The 18,540-nt window shown below is 37.9% G+C and overlaps 1 protein-coding gene across 2 annotated transcripts in view; it reads right to left on the reverse strand.

Moving 5' to 3' along the window:
* Window positions 1–18,540, reverse strand: part of CYP2C18 (cytochrome P450 family 2 subfamily C member 18) — a 36,495-nt gene that overhangs the window by 14,015 nt on the left and 3,940 nt on the right. The window contains exons 2-5 of one of the 2 annotated variants that reach the window (XM_011738329.2): window positions 17,986–18,148; window positions 17,642–17,791; window positions 13,733–13,893; window positions 8,301–8,477 (exon numbers count right to left, since the gene is read on the reverse strand). In XM_011738329.2, coding sequence (XP_011736631.2) covers window positions 8,301–8,477; window positions 13,733–13,893; window positions 17,642–17,791; window positions 17,986–18,148 — 651 coding nt within the window. The remainder of the gene's footprint in view (window positions 1–8,300; window positions 8,478–13,732; window positions 13,894–17,641; window positions 17,792–17,985; window positions 18,149–18,540) is intronic. The other variant, XM_011738336.2, reaches the window with a different exon arrangement.

An 18,540-nucleotide genomic window follows, 5' to 3' on the forward strand; every position in this document is an offset into this window, starting at 1 on the left:
GGGCTACAGTACTAGTTCTGCACTGTCCAACATGACACACTTTATGTGAAATAAATAAACACATTATTTGTTTAAGCCATGTTAATTGGTTTTTTTTTCTTATTTGTATACACACAATCTTAATTGCTAGAAATAGAAGTAAGTAAATTAGAGACATAAATACATTATAAACCATAATCAAGGGTTTTGCAATTCTCAGTGTCACAATAGTGACATTGCAGAATAGGAGGCTCCAGTCTCTCCTTCCACCCAAGGATACACAAAATAAATAACCATTCACAGATCAATTCCCTCTGAGAGAAAGTCGGAAACAAGTTGAGAGACTTCTATATACGGGGCAACAAAAAAAAAAAATCCACATAGACTGGGAAGAAAAAGCTACAGCACCAACCTCACCCAGGCACTACACCATACAATTGAGAAGGAATCCCCAACATTCAGCTTCTCCCTGGGGAAAAGAGGGTTTAGACCACACATTAACACCCTAACTCTAAGGTTCCCCACAGCTATCCACTTAACTTACCAACTCTGGGAGCAGAGAGGGCTAAGTATGCAGGAGTCTCTCTCTAGACCACCAGAAAAAGTACCAGTATTATATTGGCAAACAAGCACTTCCAGAGGTTTAATTCTCTAGGATCAGGGCAGAGAAAGGGACGAAGCTCAAAAGTCCAAGTTTCTGCCTAGATGAGACTTATTAGCATGTTCTGTAAATTGCTGCTCCTGACAGTGGAGCTTCTAACTAGCCTCAACACAAGTCCATATATGACAAGTGCACAGCTAACCTCATATTCAATAGTGAAAAGTTGAAGGATTTTCCTGTAAGATCAGGAAAAAGATATGGATGCCCACTCTCACTACTTCAATTCAACATAGTATGGGAAGTACTAGCCAGAGCATGAGACAAGAAAAGTAAATGAAAGACATCCAAATAAGAAAAGAAGTAAAATTGTCTCTGCTGATGGCATGATCTTACATACAGAAAATCTTAAACACATCATCAAAAAACTCTTAGAACTGATAATTAAATTCAGTAAAGTTGCAGGATACAAAATCAACACACAAAAATTGATAGTGTTTCTACACGCTAACAACAAATGATATGAAAAAGAAATTTTAAAAGCAATCCCATTTACAATCGCATCAAAGGAATAAAGTATTTAGGAGTAAATTTAACCAAAAAAGTGAAAGTCACTGAAAAATATAAAAATTAAAAAATGAAGAAGACACAAATTAAAAAGAGATACCATATACATGGATTGGAAGAGTTGATATTATTAAAATGTCCATACTATCTAAAGCAATTTACAGTTTCATCGAAATCTCTATCAAAATTCCAATGTTATCTCTCATAGATACAGGAAAAGTCATTCCAAAAAACTTCATATAGAACCAAAAAAATACCCAAATAGCCAAGGCAATCATTAGTAGAAAGAACAAAGCTGGAGGCATCACATTACCTGATTTCAAGCTGTACTACAAATTAATAGTAATTAAAACAGCATGGTACTGGCATAAAAATTGATACATCAACCAACAGAATACAATAGAGGGCCAGAAAAGAACTCATGCCACTACAATTGATTTTAGACAAAGGTACCAAGAATATGCAATGGAAAGGGGACAATCTCTTAAACAAATGGTGAGAAAACTGGATATCCATATGCTAAATAAAATTGAATGCTTATCTCACACCATATACTCAAGCAACTCAACATGAGACTTAAATATAACACCAGAAACTGTGAACTACTAGAAGAAAAGATTGAAGAAAAACTACAGGACATTGGTCTGGGCAATAATTGTTTAGATTTTAACCCTAAAGCAGACGCAACAAAAGCAAAGATAGACAAATGGGATTAAGTCAAACTAAAAAGCCTCGGCACAGCAAAGGAAAAAACAGAGTGAAGAGACAACGTATGGATTAGGAGAAGTATTTGTAAGCCCTATATCTAATAAGGGATTAATATCCAAAATATATAAGAGGGCTGGGAGCGGTGCCTCATACCTGTAATGCCATCACTTTGGGAGACCAAGGCAGGTGGATCACCCAAGGTCAGAAGTTCGAGACCAGCCTGGCCAACATGGTGAAACCCACATCTCTACTAAAAATTTAAAAATTAGCCAGGTGTAGTGGTGCATGCCTCTAATCCCAGCTACTTGGGAGGCTGAGGCAGGAGAATCTATTGAACCGAGGAGGTAGAGGCTGCAGTGAGCCGAGACTGCACCACTGCACTCCACTCCACCCTGGGCAACAGAGTAAGACTGTCTCAAAAAAAAACCTATATATATATACACACACACACACACGATCATATATATGGAACTTAACTCTATAGAAAGAAAATAAATAATCCAATTAAGAAATGGGCAAATCACCTGAATATTTCTAAAAAGAAGACATATGAGTGATTAAGAGATACATGAAAAAGATGCTCAACACTAATCATTAGAAAGTTACAAATTAAAAACAGTGAGATATCACCTCACATCTGTTAGAATGGCAATTATCAAAGAGAAAAAAAACAAGTGTTGGTGAAGATATGGAAAAAGGGAAACACTTGTGCACTGTTGATGGGAATGTAAGTTAGTGCAACCATTATGGAAAACAGTAAAAGGTTCCTCAAAAAACTAAAAATAGAATTACATGATCCAGCAATTTGGTTTATGGACATTTACTCAAAAGATTTGAAATCAGTATGTCAAAGAGATGTCTGCACTCCCATGTAAACTGCAGCACGATTCCCAATAGCTAATATATAGAATCAGCCTAAGTGTCCATCAATAGATAAATAAAGAAAATGTGGCATATATATACAATAGAATACTATTCAGTCTTAAAAATGAAGAAATTCTGTTATTTGTGATAACAGGAATGGAACTGCAGAACATTATGCTAAGTTAAATAAGTCAGGTCAGGAACAGGAAAACAAATACCATATATTCTCACTTATATGTGGAATCTAAAACAACCGAACTCATAGAAGAGAGTAGAATACTGATTGCCAGAGGGCTTGGGGGTTGGGGGAAAAGGGGAGATGATAGTCAAAGGCTATAAAGCCTCAGTTAGAATGGAGGAGAAAATCTGATCTCTCTTTTAAAAAATAATAAATTGCACAGCCAGTTGAATATAGGTAATAATAGAGTACAATCCACCTTCCTATCCATGGATATCACATCTATTGATTCAACCAACCTTAAATCAAAAAAAAAAAAAAAAAATTGGAAAAAGAGGCCAGGAGAGGTGGCTCATGTCTGTAATCCCAGCACTTTGGGAGGCCAAGATGGAGGATTGCTTGAGCCCAGAAGTGCAAGACTAGCCTAGGCAACATGGAAAGACCCTCTCTCTACAAAAAAACAAAATTAGCTGGGCATGGTGGCATGCACCTGTGGTCCCACATACTCAGGAGGCTGAGGTGGAAGAATTGCTTGAGCCCAGGAGTTCCAGGCTGCAGTGAGCTATGGTCATACCACTGCACAACAGCTTGGACAACGGGACAAGATTCTGCCTCTAAAACAAAAAAGAATAAAATTCGGAAAATAAAAGTGTTTGTATTGGACATATACAGACTTTTTTCTTGTCATTGTTCCCTAAAAAATATAGTATAACAACCATTTACATTGTATTAGGAATTATAAGTAATTTAGACTGGGCACAGTGGCTCACGCCTTAAATCCCAGTACTGTGGGAGGCTGAGGCAGGAGGATTGCTTGAGTTCAGGAGGTCCACTCCAGCCTGGGCAAACACAGTGACACCCTATCTCTATAAAAACAAATTTTTAATTATCTGGGCATGGTGGTGTGCACCTGCAGTCCCAACTACTGGGGAGGCTGAGGTGGGAGGATCACTTGAGTCCAAGAGGTCAAACTACAGTGAGCCACAATCATGCCACTGCATTCCAGCCTGGGTAACAGAGCAAAACTCTGAGAAAAAAAAAAGAATTTAGTTAGACTCAATATTACCTGCAGACTCATTATGAACTTGGAAATGTGCAAAAGATAACATGGTAGAATATCCAAAATTATGGAGAAAGAGAACAGATTGACAAGACAAGGTGGGGCCAGCCATTATTGTATTCCAGATGTAAGGTAATAATCAACTTGACCTAGTAAACAAGCACAGCAATGAATAAGAATATAGAAATTGAAGATACACTACAGACATGAAGACAGAGAGTTTAGACATTAACCACCTATACAGGATGAAGGAGAGAGTAAGGGCAATGGAGATGCTTAGGACAAGGGACTGAATGAATTGAGTTCTTATATTTGGTTGGTGAAAAAGTAATTGCAGTTTATGCCATTAATAATAAAATGGAGAGTGGAAGAACAAAGCACTTCACAAGGCAACTAAGGCTGGTTTAAGATGAGGGAAATATGTAACACAAAATTGACCATAACAATGGGACAGTTTAAAATACTGATTACAGGGAGTAATTAACATACAAAAAATGATTTCTTCCTATTCAATCCTCTAGAGCAGCATTAATTTAATAAGGTTGTTATAATCTCCATGTTACCTGTGGCATGCCTAATATTATGTAATCAACCACAGCAAGACAAACCAAATCCTCTCAACAGATGTACTTGCCAGACAAAGGTCATCATGCCCATTGGTAACATTTAGAAACTTAACACAGTTTTCTAAGCTTATCAACTCAAAATTACACCAAGGCCAGGAAGGAGAGTAGAGCACTTGTAAACCAATAGTAATATTTCCGTCTGCTTAAGTGAATTTGAAAAATCAGCGGTTATGTACAAATAGCCTATCAAAATTAAGCTAGTTGATAAAAAACATTGTTAAAAGAAATTAAAGAAGACCTAAATAAATGGAAAGACATCCCGTGTTCATCTATTGGAAGACTTAATATTGTTAAAATGGCATTACTTCCCAAATTGATCTACAGATTCAAAGTGATCCATATCAAAATATTTGATATCTTTTTAATAGAAATTGACAAGATTACCATAAAATTCATGTGGAACTTTACATAACCAAAATAGCTAAGAACCAAAACAATCTTGGGAAAGAACAAAATTGGAGAACTGACACTTTCCAATTTGAAAACTTACATAAAAGCTACCATCATCTAGGTGCATGGTTCACTTCTGTAATCCCAGCAATCTGGGAGGCCAGGACAGGCAGACCGCTTGAGGCCAGTAGTTGGAGACCAGCCTGGACAAAATAGCAAAACCCTGTCTCTGCTAAAAATACAATAAATTAGCTGGCTGTAGTGGCACATGCCTGTAATCCCAGCTACTCAGGAGGCTGATGTGGGAGAATCACCTGAGCACGGGAGGTAGAGGCCAAGATCATGCCACTGCACTACAGCCTGGGCAACCAGAGTGAGACCCTGTCTCAAAATAAAAAAAAAAGTACTGTCATACTGGCATAAAGAAAGCCATCAATGAAATAGAATTGAGAGTCTAAAAATAAATCCTTGTGTTTGTAGTCAACTGATTTCAACAAATGTACCATGGTCACTCAATGGGGAATGAATGTCTTTTCAACAAATGGTACTAGGACAACTGAATATGCACATGCAAAGAATGAAGTTCTACCCACACCTCACACTATAACCAAAAATTGACTCAGAATGGATCTTAGACCCAAATGTAAAAGTTAAACTTACAAAACCATTAGAAGAAAACTTGGGGTGAATCTTTGTGATATTGGACTAAGTAATCATTTCTTAAACATGACAAGAAAATTGTAAGAAACCAAGCAAATAAATTGGATTTCACAAAAATTAAAAACTTGTATTTCAAAAGACACTATTAAGAAAGTGAAAGACACTTGACAAAATGGGAGAAAATATCTTTAAATAACATCTGATAAGGGACTTTTATCTAGAATATACAAAAACATTTCCATCTCAATAATTTCAAAAATATAATAACCTAATTTTAAAATGGACAAAAGATCTGAATATATTTTTCTCCAAAGACAAATACAAATGAACAATAACCAAGAGAAAAGATTATTTGGTGTCAGGAAAATGCAAACCAAACCACATGGAACCACCTCACCCCACTGGGATGGCTGGAATCAAAAAGATAAGAAGCATTAGCAATGTTGTGGAGAAAGTGGAACCCTCAAAACATTGTAGTGAGAATACGAAATGGTGCAGCAAATTTCATGCCTAGGTTTTCTTCTGAGAATTTTATATTTTTAGCTCTTACATTTAGGTCTTTGATCCAGCCACAGTTTCTCAAAGATTAAGCATACAATTGCTGCATGATCCAGCAATTCCACAGCCAAGTATATACCCAAGAGAAATAAAAACTTATCTATACACAAAATCTTGTACACAAATGTCCATACCAACATTATTCATAACAGCCAAAACAGAAACAATCAAAACCATCAACTAATGAATGGAAATATAAAATATGATATAGCCACACCCAAATATTATTTGTCTATATAAAGGAATGAGGTACTGATATATGCTACGTCAATGAATCTTGAAAACATTGTGCTAAGTGACAGAAGTCAGACAAAAAAGACCACATACTGTGTAATTTCATGTATATGAAATGTCCAGAATAGCAAATCTATAGAGAGAAAAAGTATATTAGATTGCCTAGAGCCACCCCAATATGGGGTGACTGTTAAGCATATGGTTTTCTTTTCAGGATGATGGAAATGTTCTGAAATTGATTGTGGTGGTGGCTGCACAGCTCTGTGACAAATACTAAAACTATTGAATTGTATTTAAAATGTATGAGGGTACAATATGTGAATTAAACTCAATAAAAATGTTATAAAAAATAAAATAAGCTAGATTCTAAATATTATAGTGAGGTCAAAGGAACAACACACTTTTTAAATACAGTAATGAGGACATAGCCACTGGTCACTGAAACACCATAGACCTTACAGTTCTCCTTAACCTGGAATTAACGGAGAGGATTCATAGCATTAAGGAAAGCCCTCTAAATGTGTACAAAAATGGAGAACTCATACAGTTTCATTTTTCTGGCAAAGTGTCCACATTTTAATGAGATTCTCAAATTAATTAGATCCCAGAACCATTGAACTAGCAGTAGAGAAGGTGGACAGTAAGAATAATTTGCTTCTTCCCTTCTCCAGTTTCCTCAAAGTATCTCATCTTCTTCACTTCACTCTATCTAGAACACATTATTCGAGCAGTCCTGCTAACATTCCATGGGCAATTTCATGAAAGTCACCTTCATTAGCATCTTTGACTCCGTGCCATTTTCACCTACTGGCTGATTCTTCATTTCCACCCAGTGTTGTAAAGTGGTTGAATAAAATAATGGTGACCTCACAGGAAGAATTTTCTTCTCTAGAGTTAACTCTTTTCAGTTTGTTCTGGATTGGGCCACTTCTCAGTTCAAAGAGTACTTTGCACCTTAGTGTCCTGAGGGTATCTATATTACCCTTCTCAGTTTCCATATTGACCCTACCACTATTATTCATCATTTGGCTCCTATCTGATCCTCTAACTGAAACTAATATCTACAGATTTTTGGCAATATGACAAAATGGACAACTTGATTTTATTTCAGAATCTGTGTTTCTGTAGCCCACACTTTCAGCAAGCTGAAATTCAAAGATATGAAAAGTCTTGTAGCAAGTTTTTGACCTCCATTCTCATTGTACATATCCTTCTACACAACTCCTAGGATTATTTTCTCTAATAATTATATGCATCCCACTCTTGTTAGGGCTCACACATATACCTGATCAAATCAAAACTCTCCATGCTAGCATTCAGGTCTGCAGGTTAGACACCTCCAATTCCATATGTGTCCAGATTTACTTTTGGTTCCATTCAGTTAAGGCCTCCCTTCTCTGTCTCTTTGCCACCACACACCTCTGAACCTCTCATCACACTGTTCTGCACACTAAAAAATTGACTGCATCGTTATTCATTGTAAATATTTTAAGATTTACGCCAAACATCAGGACATGCAGGAGGCCCATTTAGGTTAAAGCCTTTCACCTAACTCTCCCATATGCTGTGTGATATGACCATGCCCACTTTCAATTTATGACTATATATTTTGCATTTTCTAACTTATTTGTATTTCCTTTTCATCTGAGGCATGCATTCCGTCTTTCCTCAGATAAATTATTAGTACCTAAAAATATTGCTCACATATTCTAATTGTTTAACAATTCAATTATAAATTCTCCATGGTGCTTCACCCAGATCCATACTCATAATAAGTACTTAAAGTGATCGTGAAGAGTTTCTTGCCTCACCACTTAAGCAATCATTATAGAACTAATCAATGAACCACAAGATGTAAGCAAACAAATAACATTTTACCTGTTCCATTTTGATCAGGAAACAATCAATAAAGTCCCGAGGATTGTCCATGTCCAGGGATTCTTGATGTTCTTTTATTCTCTCCAAAACATAACTTTTAACATAAGCAAAATTTTTAACTATTTTGTTATGACTTCCTGGGAGATAATCGATGAGAGCTGGGAAATTATTGCAGACCTTAAAGATTTTTTTAAAATTAATTAAATTAAACACATGTATTGAAGACATATACCATAAGTTAACTGCTGGTTTAAAACTGAAGTAAATTTTTAAAAATTGTCTCCCTCTTTAAGAGGAGCATTTGAGTGTACGTACAAAGTAGTCTTCTATACTGAAAGATTTAAGTTAGAAAATTCTCAACAAGGGATCAAAGATGATAATTTCCTATACTCATATATTGTTTTCAGAATATTAAAATATCTTCATGTCAATTATCTCATTTTTTACATTAATTTTTCTCTATAGCCTTGAAATATAGAATTACATGAATTGCTTTAATTCCCATTTTGCAGATAAGAACAGAGGTTAAGGAAATTTGAATAACATGAAATAGACCACAGAGCTGTTCCCTGCTATTTCTACTCCTAGCAGGAAGCCTCAGAAATAGAATCACTCTTTTGTAACTGGGAGGGGTACAAAGATACCATAAAATGTAATTCAGCATTTTATGGATAAGTACCCGTACACCAGAGTAGTTAAGATACTTCCGTGAGTAGTTAAGATAATCACACAATTATCTTTTAGACAGAGTTTGGGACACGCTAGCTCAGCACAGGGCAAAACTGTAATTTTTTAATGATTCATACACCCCAAAACCCAATCATTTTGTCATCTTAACCTTAATTGCCTTGCTGAAGCAGCAAACACCCCTATCCTATTCAGAACTTCCTGGTAGCATCTGTGCTCCCAAACATTCTCCCCTTTAGCCAAATAATGTGATGAAGAGGTCTCTAGCTGTGAATTAGAGGAAAAGCCTGTGAGTAATGCCAGCTTTTCAACAAGGGACTTGGATTTCCATTGAGTGTGTGCTTTTGGACAGTCACCAAAGTACTGCCAGAAACTGGATTTGGGGGTTTGGTGGAAAAAAAAAACACTAGCTAATGGGCTTGAATTCCAGCTCTATATTCAGGCATTTCTTTTCTTGTCTGTAAAATAAAGAAATCATCTATCTTTCCCAGATGTTAATGCCACAATGCTAAGATATGGACAAGCTGTAGTGTTCAACCACTCACTTCACAGAGTAATAATGCCTACAAAATTGGCACAAAAGACAGTTCCATGGGCCCATCTCTCCATGAAAACACCCAAAACTTCAAACAAAAAAGTCAGAATCAACTTTAACAGAACTCTGGAAATCAGTCAAAGGTTTACAGCAAGCAAGAGAAAGCTGAATAAAGAAAATGGCAACTTAAAAATAGTAGAAAAGCTTTGTGGGTTTATTTTTATTTTTATTTTAAGTTCCAAGGTACATGTGCTGGATGTGCAGGTTTGTTACATAGATAAATGTATGCCACAGTAGTTTGCTGCACCTATAAACTCATCACCTAGGTATTAAGCCCTGCACACATTAGCTATTTTTCCTAATGCTCTCCCTTTCCCAACCCCCCAACAGGCCCTAGTGTGTTGTTCCCCTCCCTGTGTCCATGTGTTCTCATTGTTCAGTTCCCACTTATAAGTAAGAACATGCGGTGTTTGGTTTGCTGCTCCTGCATTAGTTTGCCGATGATGATGGCCTCCAGCTCCACCCATGTCCCTGGAAAGGACATAATCTCATTCCTTTTTATGCTACATAGTATTCCATGATGATGAAGTATTTATGGCTACATAGTATGGCTTATGGCTACATAAGCTTTGTGGTATGTTTATTTGCTCTTGTCCCACCTCTGTCATCAGCTTGGCAGTGATCTTGTCAAGGGTAGCCCTGTTCCCAGTGGAGGACCCTGGTTCCTGGTTCCAGAGAGACCACAGAAGACCTTACTTGCAAAAAAGTATGTTTCTCTTTCTCACCTGTCTGAGGACTACCATGGGCTAACATGAGGCACTCAACTTTGTTTCACCTGATTCAAAATTCATTCAGGATGGAAAAGCAATGGCCATTTCTCAAAAACCTTCTAAGACAAATGAACAACCCAAAGCTACCTGGGGCAAATGATAACAGTTGAGGCACACAGTACAGCACTAAAATCCTGAAAATAAAAGCTGAGAGACAGTTTCTTTGGAAAACTGGGATGTTCAAAAGTGCCTATGTATACTAAGAAATTTAGAAAGTTATCAACATGCCCAGAGCAGGACAGGCTAATTAGAAAAACGTGAGAAGATCCTGAACTTTCACCTCTGGCTGATATCCAGGCTCAACAGTAAGTGAAGGCTATGACAAGGAGTGCTCCAACCAATCTGAAAGACTAGCCTGCCTCCTTCCCTCCTTTCCTTCTTTCCTTCCTTCGTTCCTTCCTTCATTTCTTTCCTTACTTCCTTCCATCTTTCTTCTACTATTTATATATATATATAAATACATATATTTTTTTCTATGTCTCTTTTTTGCCTCTCCACATTTAAGAAAATTTCTGTCAAAACTATCTGAACATAAGCTGAAGAAAAGACTTCAGAAACCACACATGATTTGCAAAAATAGTTTTGAAAAGTCACTAAAGAAAGATATAGCCTTCAGAAGAAAAAAAAAACTATAGCAGGCAACAAAACACCCTAAGGAGAGGAAAGACTCTGATTTCCAGAGTTACTGCATAAGAGTATCCAAAATTTCCAGTTTTCAAACATTCACTTCACAGCTTGGTACATACAAAGTTTTGGACTGGGATTGGGGCAAGATGGCCAAACAGGAACAGCTCCAGTCTGGAGCTCCCAGCGAGACCAACGTAGAAGGCCAATGACTTCTACATTTGCAACTGAGGTGCCTGGTTCATCTCATTGGGACTGGTTTGACAGTGGGTGCAGCCCACGGAGGGCAAACAGAAGCAGGGTAGGGAATTGGCTCACCTGGGAAGCACAACAGGTCGGGGAACTCCCTCCCCTAGCCAAGGGAAGCTGTGAGGGACAGTGCTATCTGGTCCAGATACTACACTTTTCCCATGGTCTTTGCGACACGCAAACTAGGAGATTCCTTCAGGTGCCTACACCACAAGGGCCCTGGGTTTCAAGCACAAAACTGGGTGGCCATTTGGGCAGACACTAAGCTAGCTGCAGAAGTCTTTTTTCATACCCCAATGGCGCCTGAATTCCAGCAAGACAGAACCATTCACTCCCCTGGAAATGGGGCTGAAGCCAGGGAACCAAGTTGTCTAGCTCAGAGGATCCCACACTCATGGGGCTGAGCAAGCTAAGATCCACTGGCTTGAAATTCTCACTGTCAGCACAGCAGTCTGAAGTCCACCTAGGATGCTCGAGCTTGATGGGAGTGGGGGGTGTCCACAATTAATGAGGTTTGAGTAGGCGGTTTTCCCCTCACAGTGTAAACAAAGCCTCTGGGAAGTTGAGTCTGGGCAGAGCCCACCGCAGCACCACAAAGCCCCTGTAGCGAGACTGCCTCTCTAGACTTCTCTCTGGGCAGGGCATCTCCGAAAGAAAGGCAGCAGTCCCAGTCAGGGGCCTATAGATAAAACTACCTCTCCCTGGGACAGAGCACCTGGGGGAAGGGGTGGCTGTAGGGACAGCTTCAGCAGACTTAAATGTTTCTGCCTGATGGTTCTAAAGAGAGCAGCAGATCTCCCAGCACAGCACTCAAGCTCTGCTAAGGGACAGACTGCCTCAAGTGGGTCCCTGGACCCTGAGCCTCCTGACAGGGAGACACCTCCCAGCAAGGGTCAACAGACATGTCATACAGGAGAGCTCTGGGTGGCATCTGGCTGGTGCCCCACTGGGATAAAGCTTCCAGAGGAAGGAGCAGGCAGCAATCTTTGCTATTCTGCAGGCTCCACTGGTGATACCCAGGCAAACAGTGTCTGGAGTGGACCCCTACCAAACTCCAGCAGACCTGCAGAAGAGGGCCTGACAGAAGGAAAACTAACAAACAGAAAGCAATACCATCAACAAAAAGGATGATGACGCAAAACTCCATTCGAAGGTCACCAACAGCAAAGACCAAAGGTAGATAAATCCATGAAGATGAGGAAAAACCAGCACAAAAAGGCTGAAAATTCCAAAAACCAGAATGCCTCTTCTCCTCCAAAGGATCACAACTTCTCGCCAGCAAGGGAACAAAACTGGACGGAGAATGAGTTTGACAAATTGACAGAAGTAGGCTTCAGAAGATATGTAATAACAAACTCTTCCAAGCTAAAGGATTATGTTCTAACCCAACGCAAGGAAACTAAGGACCTTGATAAAAAGAGGAATTGCTAACTAGAATAACCAGTTTCGAGAAGAACATAAACGACCTGATGGAGTTGAAAAACAAAGCACAAGAACTTCATGAAGCATACACAAGTATCAATAGCCAAATCTATCAAGCAGAAGAAAGGATATCAGAGATTGAAGATCAACTTAATGAAACAAAGTGAGAAGACAAAATTAGAGAAAAAAGAATGAAAAGGAATGAAGAAAGCCTCCAAGAAATATGGGACTATGTGAAAAGACCAAACCTATGTTTGATTGGTGTATCTGAAAGTGACAGGAGAATGGAACCAAGCTGGAAAACACACTTCAGGATATTATCCAGGAGAACTTCCCCAACCCAGCAAGACAGGCCAACATTCAAACTTGGGAAATACAGAGAACATCACAAAGATACTCCTGGAGAAGAGCAACCCAAAGACACATAATCATCAGATGCACCAAGGACGAAATGAAGGAAAAAATGTCAAGGGCAGCCAGAGAGAAAGGTTAGGTTACCCACAAAGGGAAGGCCATTAGACTAACAGCAGATCTCTGTGCAGATCCCTACAAGCCAGAAGAGAGTGGGGGCCAATATTCAACATTTTTAAAGAAAAGAATTTTCAACCCAGAATTTCATATCCAGCCAAACTAAGCTTCATAAGTGAAGGGGAAATAAAATCCTTTACAGACAAGCAGACGCTGAGAGAGTTCACGTCCTTTGCAGGGACATGGATGAAGCTGGAAACCATCATTCTCAGCAAACTAACACAGGAACAGAAAACCAAACACTACATGTTCTCACTCATAAGTGGGAGTTGAACAATGAGAACACATGGGCACAGAGAGGGGGACATCACACACCAGGGCTTGTTGGGTGGTAGGGGGTAAGGGGAGGGATAGCATTAGGAGAAATACCTAATGTAGATGACAGATTGATGGGTGCAGCAAACCACCATGGCACATGTATACCTATGTAACAAATCTGCCCATTCTGCACATGTATCCCAGAACTTAAAGTATAATTTTTAAAAATTTAAAAAATTTTCAACTGTCTGATAAAATAAGAAAAATAATATCTCAGGAAGAGAAGCTCATGATCTCACCTGGATCCATGGGGAGCTCAGAATCCTGAGGTTTTCATTGAATTTTTCCATCAAGTTAAGAAATCTCTGATCTTTATAATCAAATCGATTATGGAAAATAACAGAGCAGATCACATTACAGGGAGCACAGCCCAGGATGAAAGTGGGATCACAGGGTGAGGCTAAAGGATTGGAAATATTTTAAATTATCATTAAAATATATATATATAAAATACTTTGTCTTGGATAACAGGGAAAAGTAATTTTAGAAACTCTAAACCAATATCTACCTAGAAATTCTCTTATCAACACAAACTATAGTATATTGAAATTTAATACCTCACTTTTTCCTTAAAATTGAATTAATTATTCCATCCTAGCTATTTAATAATGGTTTTCCAAATACTGCATTTACTTCACTGCATTTCTTTATACAATTCTGACCCAAGATGCCTGTTATTTTGAAGAGAAAACAAAAAAATTTAAAGAGGCCACATTTAAAACCACTTAATAATTCAAGTTATCAGTGCAGAATAACATTTATCTGGAAAGCTTGTAGACAATTGATTGATAGAGGAAGGGAGAAAATAGGAACCTGAAAACCTCTTCTATATAATGAATAGTTGAAGTAACTGTGTGTAGAATCAGCAGAGGAGGAGACTAAAGAGAGAAAGAGTATGGGAAAATTCAGATTGATGGAACAAATGTAAAAAAGCAAAAGTCATCTATGTTATACAAGAAAAAAGCTAACACAAAGAAGAAGATAGACTGGTTTGCCTAAAATAAAAGTAAATAAGAAACTTTCATTTCAAACCTAAATTACAAATAGGGCAGACAGAAAAACTTAAATTGATAAATGGAGTCCTTTTGTTTCCTTATTTCGATATTGAAAGAAAAAAAAAGAATTTCCGGCTCTAAGAAATTGTGTCTATTATCACCGGGCACTATCTTCAATTTATTTGAACAAAGCCTGACCTCTTATAGAATCCTCGGTTATTGTTCCATCTAGCCATCCAAAAAAATACCTTATGTTATTATAAATTTTTTAATTTGATCATCATTTAGGTAATTCCATCATTTCACAAATCAATAAATTATTATAGAGGAAAGTGATTATTTGTGAGCAATTTTTAAATAAAATTGTTATAATCAAATCATCAATGAACTTTACACATGAGAGTATCATAAATGTAATTAAGAGTGACTTGAACAAAAATGCTGTGTGGTAATGATGGGGAATTAAATAATAGGACTGTGTTTAGTTAACTGCTCCTATGCCAGGCTTCTTTTCAGCTGAAACATGCCAGGGCACTAAGTTTTCAGAAAATCTTTTATTCTAGCCTGGAAGGCAGGGGATAATTTGGGATTATTAGTTTGAGATTTCTGTGTGTGTGTGCATGCACGTGCACGTGTGTTTGTACATGCCCATGCACATGATATTCATAGTGAAAATCTAGTTTATGATCTTTCCTTTCACTTCAATTGGGGGAGTATATTAGGCTGTTTTTGAATTGCTATAAAGAAATACCTAAGACTAGGTAATTTATAAGAAAAGAGATTTAATTGGCTCGCAGTTCTGCAGGCTGTGCAGGAAGCATGATGCATGGCAGAAGGCAAAGTAGGAGCTTGCACTCACATGGCAAAAGCCAAAGCAAGAGAGGGAGGCGGGAGGTGCTACGCACTTTTAAATGACTAGATTTCATGAAAACTCACTTGCTATCATGAGGAAAGTACCAAAAGGGTTGGTGCTAAACTATTCATGAAAAATCCAGCCCCATGATCCAATCACCTCTCACCAGGCCCCACCTCCAGTACAGGGATTACATTTCAATATAAGATTTGAATGGGAACACACATCCATACTATATCAGGGTGATAATAAAAATCAGGGTAATTTGTAATCCAAGCTGAAAATCAGACTTATTATGACAAGAACTTTATAGGTGAGTCCAACTGGGATGAGGAGAGGATAAATAACTTTTAATCCTAAATCCAATTGTTTTAATATTCACCGTGGATTTTGTTTCTATTTAGATTTGGTGAGGTCAACAGATCAGGTAGCCCCAAAACAGACTGCCCTTGAAAAGACAGTTCATTGCTCGCAGTTCCTAGAGGAGGGGCACTCCACACCACGTTGAGGGTGTGGGGAGCCACATGGGGAAGTACCAGGGTTGGTCAGGAGGCAGCAAGAGCAAAAAGAAACCATGGGGCTGAGCCTTTATTGGTGTTTTCACAGGAAGAAATGAGTGAGATAGGGTGGGTAGACTGAGTAAGCCTGGGAATAGATAGTTTGAACAATTTCTGTGGGCTCTGGGATATAGGGGTGGTCCATAGTTGTCCCATAACTGGCTCTGTAATGATTTAAGACAAGGAGAATACAGTCAGCACTCTGTATCCATGGTGTATCATGGATTCAACCAACCCCAAATCAAAAATATTCAGAGCAAAAACAAGTATCTGTACAGAACATGTACAGACCTTTTTTCTTGTCAATATTCTCTAATATTGGGAAATATTATAAACAATATTGTCAATATTCTCCAAATATATGGCAAATATTATGCCATATTTAAGGGACTTGAGCATATGTGGATTTTGGTATCCAAGAGGAGTCCTAGAACCAATGTCTTACTGATAAGGAGGGACAACTATATTGGATTCATGTGTGAGAGTTTGATAAAGAAGGTGGATGGGGCTCTGAGCTCTGGAGAGTTTGCTTTGTAAATCAGAGACATGCTGTGGACAAGATATTTGCTATCTCTAGGAACTGTCTGACTTTGGGAGAGGCAGTCCCTTCTAGGACCACAAAATCCCCAAGATGTCGAAGCATCATAAAAAAATAGAAAATAAAAAACATGATTAATACACAAATAAAGATGAAGGAAAATACAAAGAAAGCTGAATACAGAGCTAACGTACAACTAGGGAAAGTAGGATAAAGAGTTATTAATAATACTTAAAATTTATTTAAATAAACATTTTATAATTTGGCATTGTTTTTAATTGAAAGACTATGTTATAGCATTTATTTTCTTAAAATATATAAAACATTACAGTAAATAGTAACATTAAATAACTCCAGCTGATAATTTTAATTAGTTCTTAATTAACAGGGAAATTAAAATTGATAAAAGCTACACTAAAGATGCCTAGTCTCTTAAAACCATAGATAAGCATCATTATGGTAGCAATTATAGTCACACACCTCAGAAGAAACCCCCAGATATGTTAGTGAGGCTGACTGTACAAATATAGACCAACCAAATGAAAGTACATGTCAGTTGTTTCATGCCTAAAAGATGTAAAGAAATCATTCCCACTATGTCTGTGCCACAAGTATTCCCTGGTGAAATGTTCTAGAATAGATAATCCACAATTACACTATGGGAAAAACATTACTCTTTAATAATTTGAAAAAAATGAGACAAAACCTTCTAAATTAATGCTGTAATGATTTGAAAACAAACCAAGCCTGGGACAGAATAGGATTAAATAAGCCTTTTATACTCACACTGTATGCATAGTCATTGTGTACATGCATAGGTGCACAAAAGCTCCCTTGGCTCTCTGCTTCAAACCTCCCCCCTCCATATGAGGACTGACAACCACTGCCTATCATGAGAGATCTGGCCACCCCTAGGAGGTTTCCAGGGATGTCATTAGAGAAGAGAGCAGTCTGTTAATGTCAGAGTATTGTGTATTTCAAGATAGCTAGAACACAAGTCTTGAAATGTTCTCAACATATAGAAATGATAAATGTTCAACGTGATGCATATCCTAAACACCCTAACTTGATCATTACACATTCTGCACGTGTAACAAAATATTATATGTACCCCATAAATATGTATAAAGTTATGTATCAATTTAAAAATAAATTAAAATAAATTTTAGAAAACATTTTACAGGAAAAAAAAAAAAGTCACCCACCATTGGTTTTTCTCAACTCCTCCACAAGGCAGAGGGCTTCCTCTTGGACACGGTCCTCAATGCTCCTTTTCCCCATCCCAAAATTCCGCAGAGTCATGAGAGAGAAACGCCGGATCTCCTTCCATCTTTTTCCATTGCTGAAAAGGATTCCTAACAGAACAGAAAACAGAAACTAGGAGGGAGATTCCAAACAAGGACAAGAGAGCTGACACTCGGCGGCCACGTGGATGGGTCAAGTTCTGTCTCAGGAGCTCTTCAAGCCTCTGTTTTCCATCCTCCCCATCCCTATAACCACTGCCCAGTACATACACATGTACACATACACACAATACATGCACATTTACCGAGTCCTTTATTAACTTTTTCAGCCACTGGAAAACTTCCTCTTCCAGAAAACTTCTCTCCATGATCAATCAGGGCCTCCTTCACTGCTTCATATCCATGCAACACCACAATGGGCTTCAGGCCAAAATACACAGTGAACACAGGGCCATAGACTTTTGAGAACTGAACATAGAAAAGGAGGTTCAAATAGTAGCAAAGCTCAGTATTTGGTCTATATATTGTCCGTGATTCAGACTGATACTAGCATCATAATGTTGATATGATTATTCTGTCAAATACAGCTTCAAATATTTGTGGATTTTACATAAAGATGATGATTATTGTTTTAGCTGCACATATACAGTGCCTTCAATGTGCCAGGCAGTGGCCCAGGAAATTAGTATGCAGGTTATTAAACTTAGTCATCACATCAACACCTTGAGCTAGATTTGTTTACTTTATTTTACAGATAAGACAAATTGAATTTTAAAGAATTTCAAATTCATTGTCAGTGTCCCACAACTGATAAACAGAACGTCCAAATTTGAAGCCTGCTTAGTCAACCTGTGATGCCT

This window comes from Macaca nemestrina, chromosome 9 (genome assembly GCF_043159975.1).
Source record: "Macaca nemestrina isolate mMacNem1 chromosome 9, mMacNem.hap1, whole genome shotgun sequence".
Lineage (NCBI taxonomy): Eukaryota > Metazoa > Chordata > Mammalia > Primates > Cercopithecidae > Macaca > Macaca nemestrina.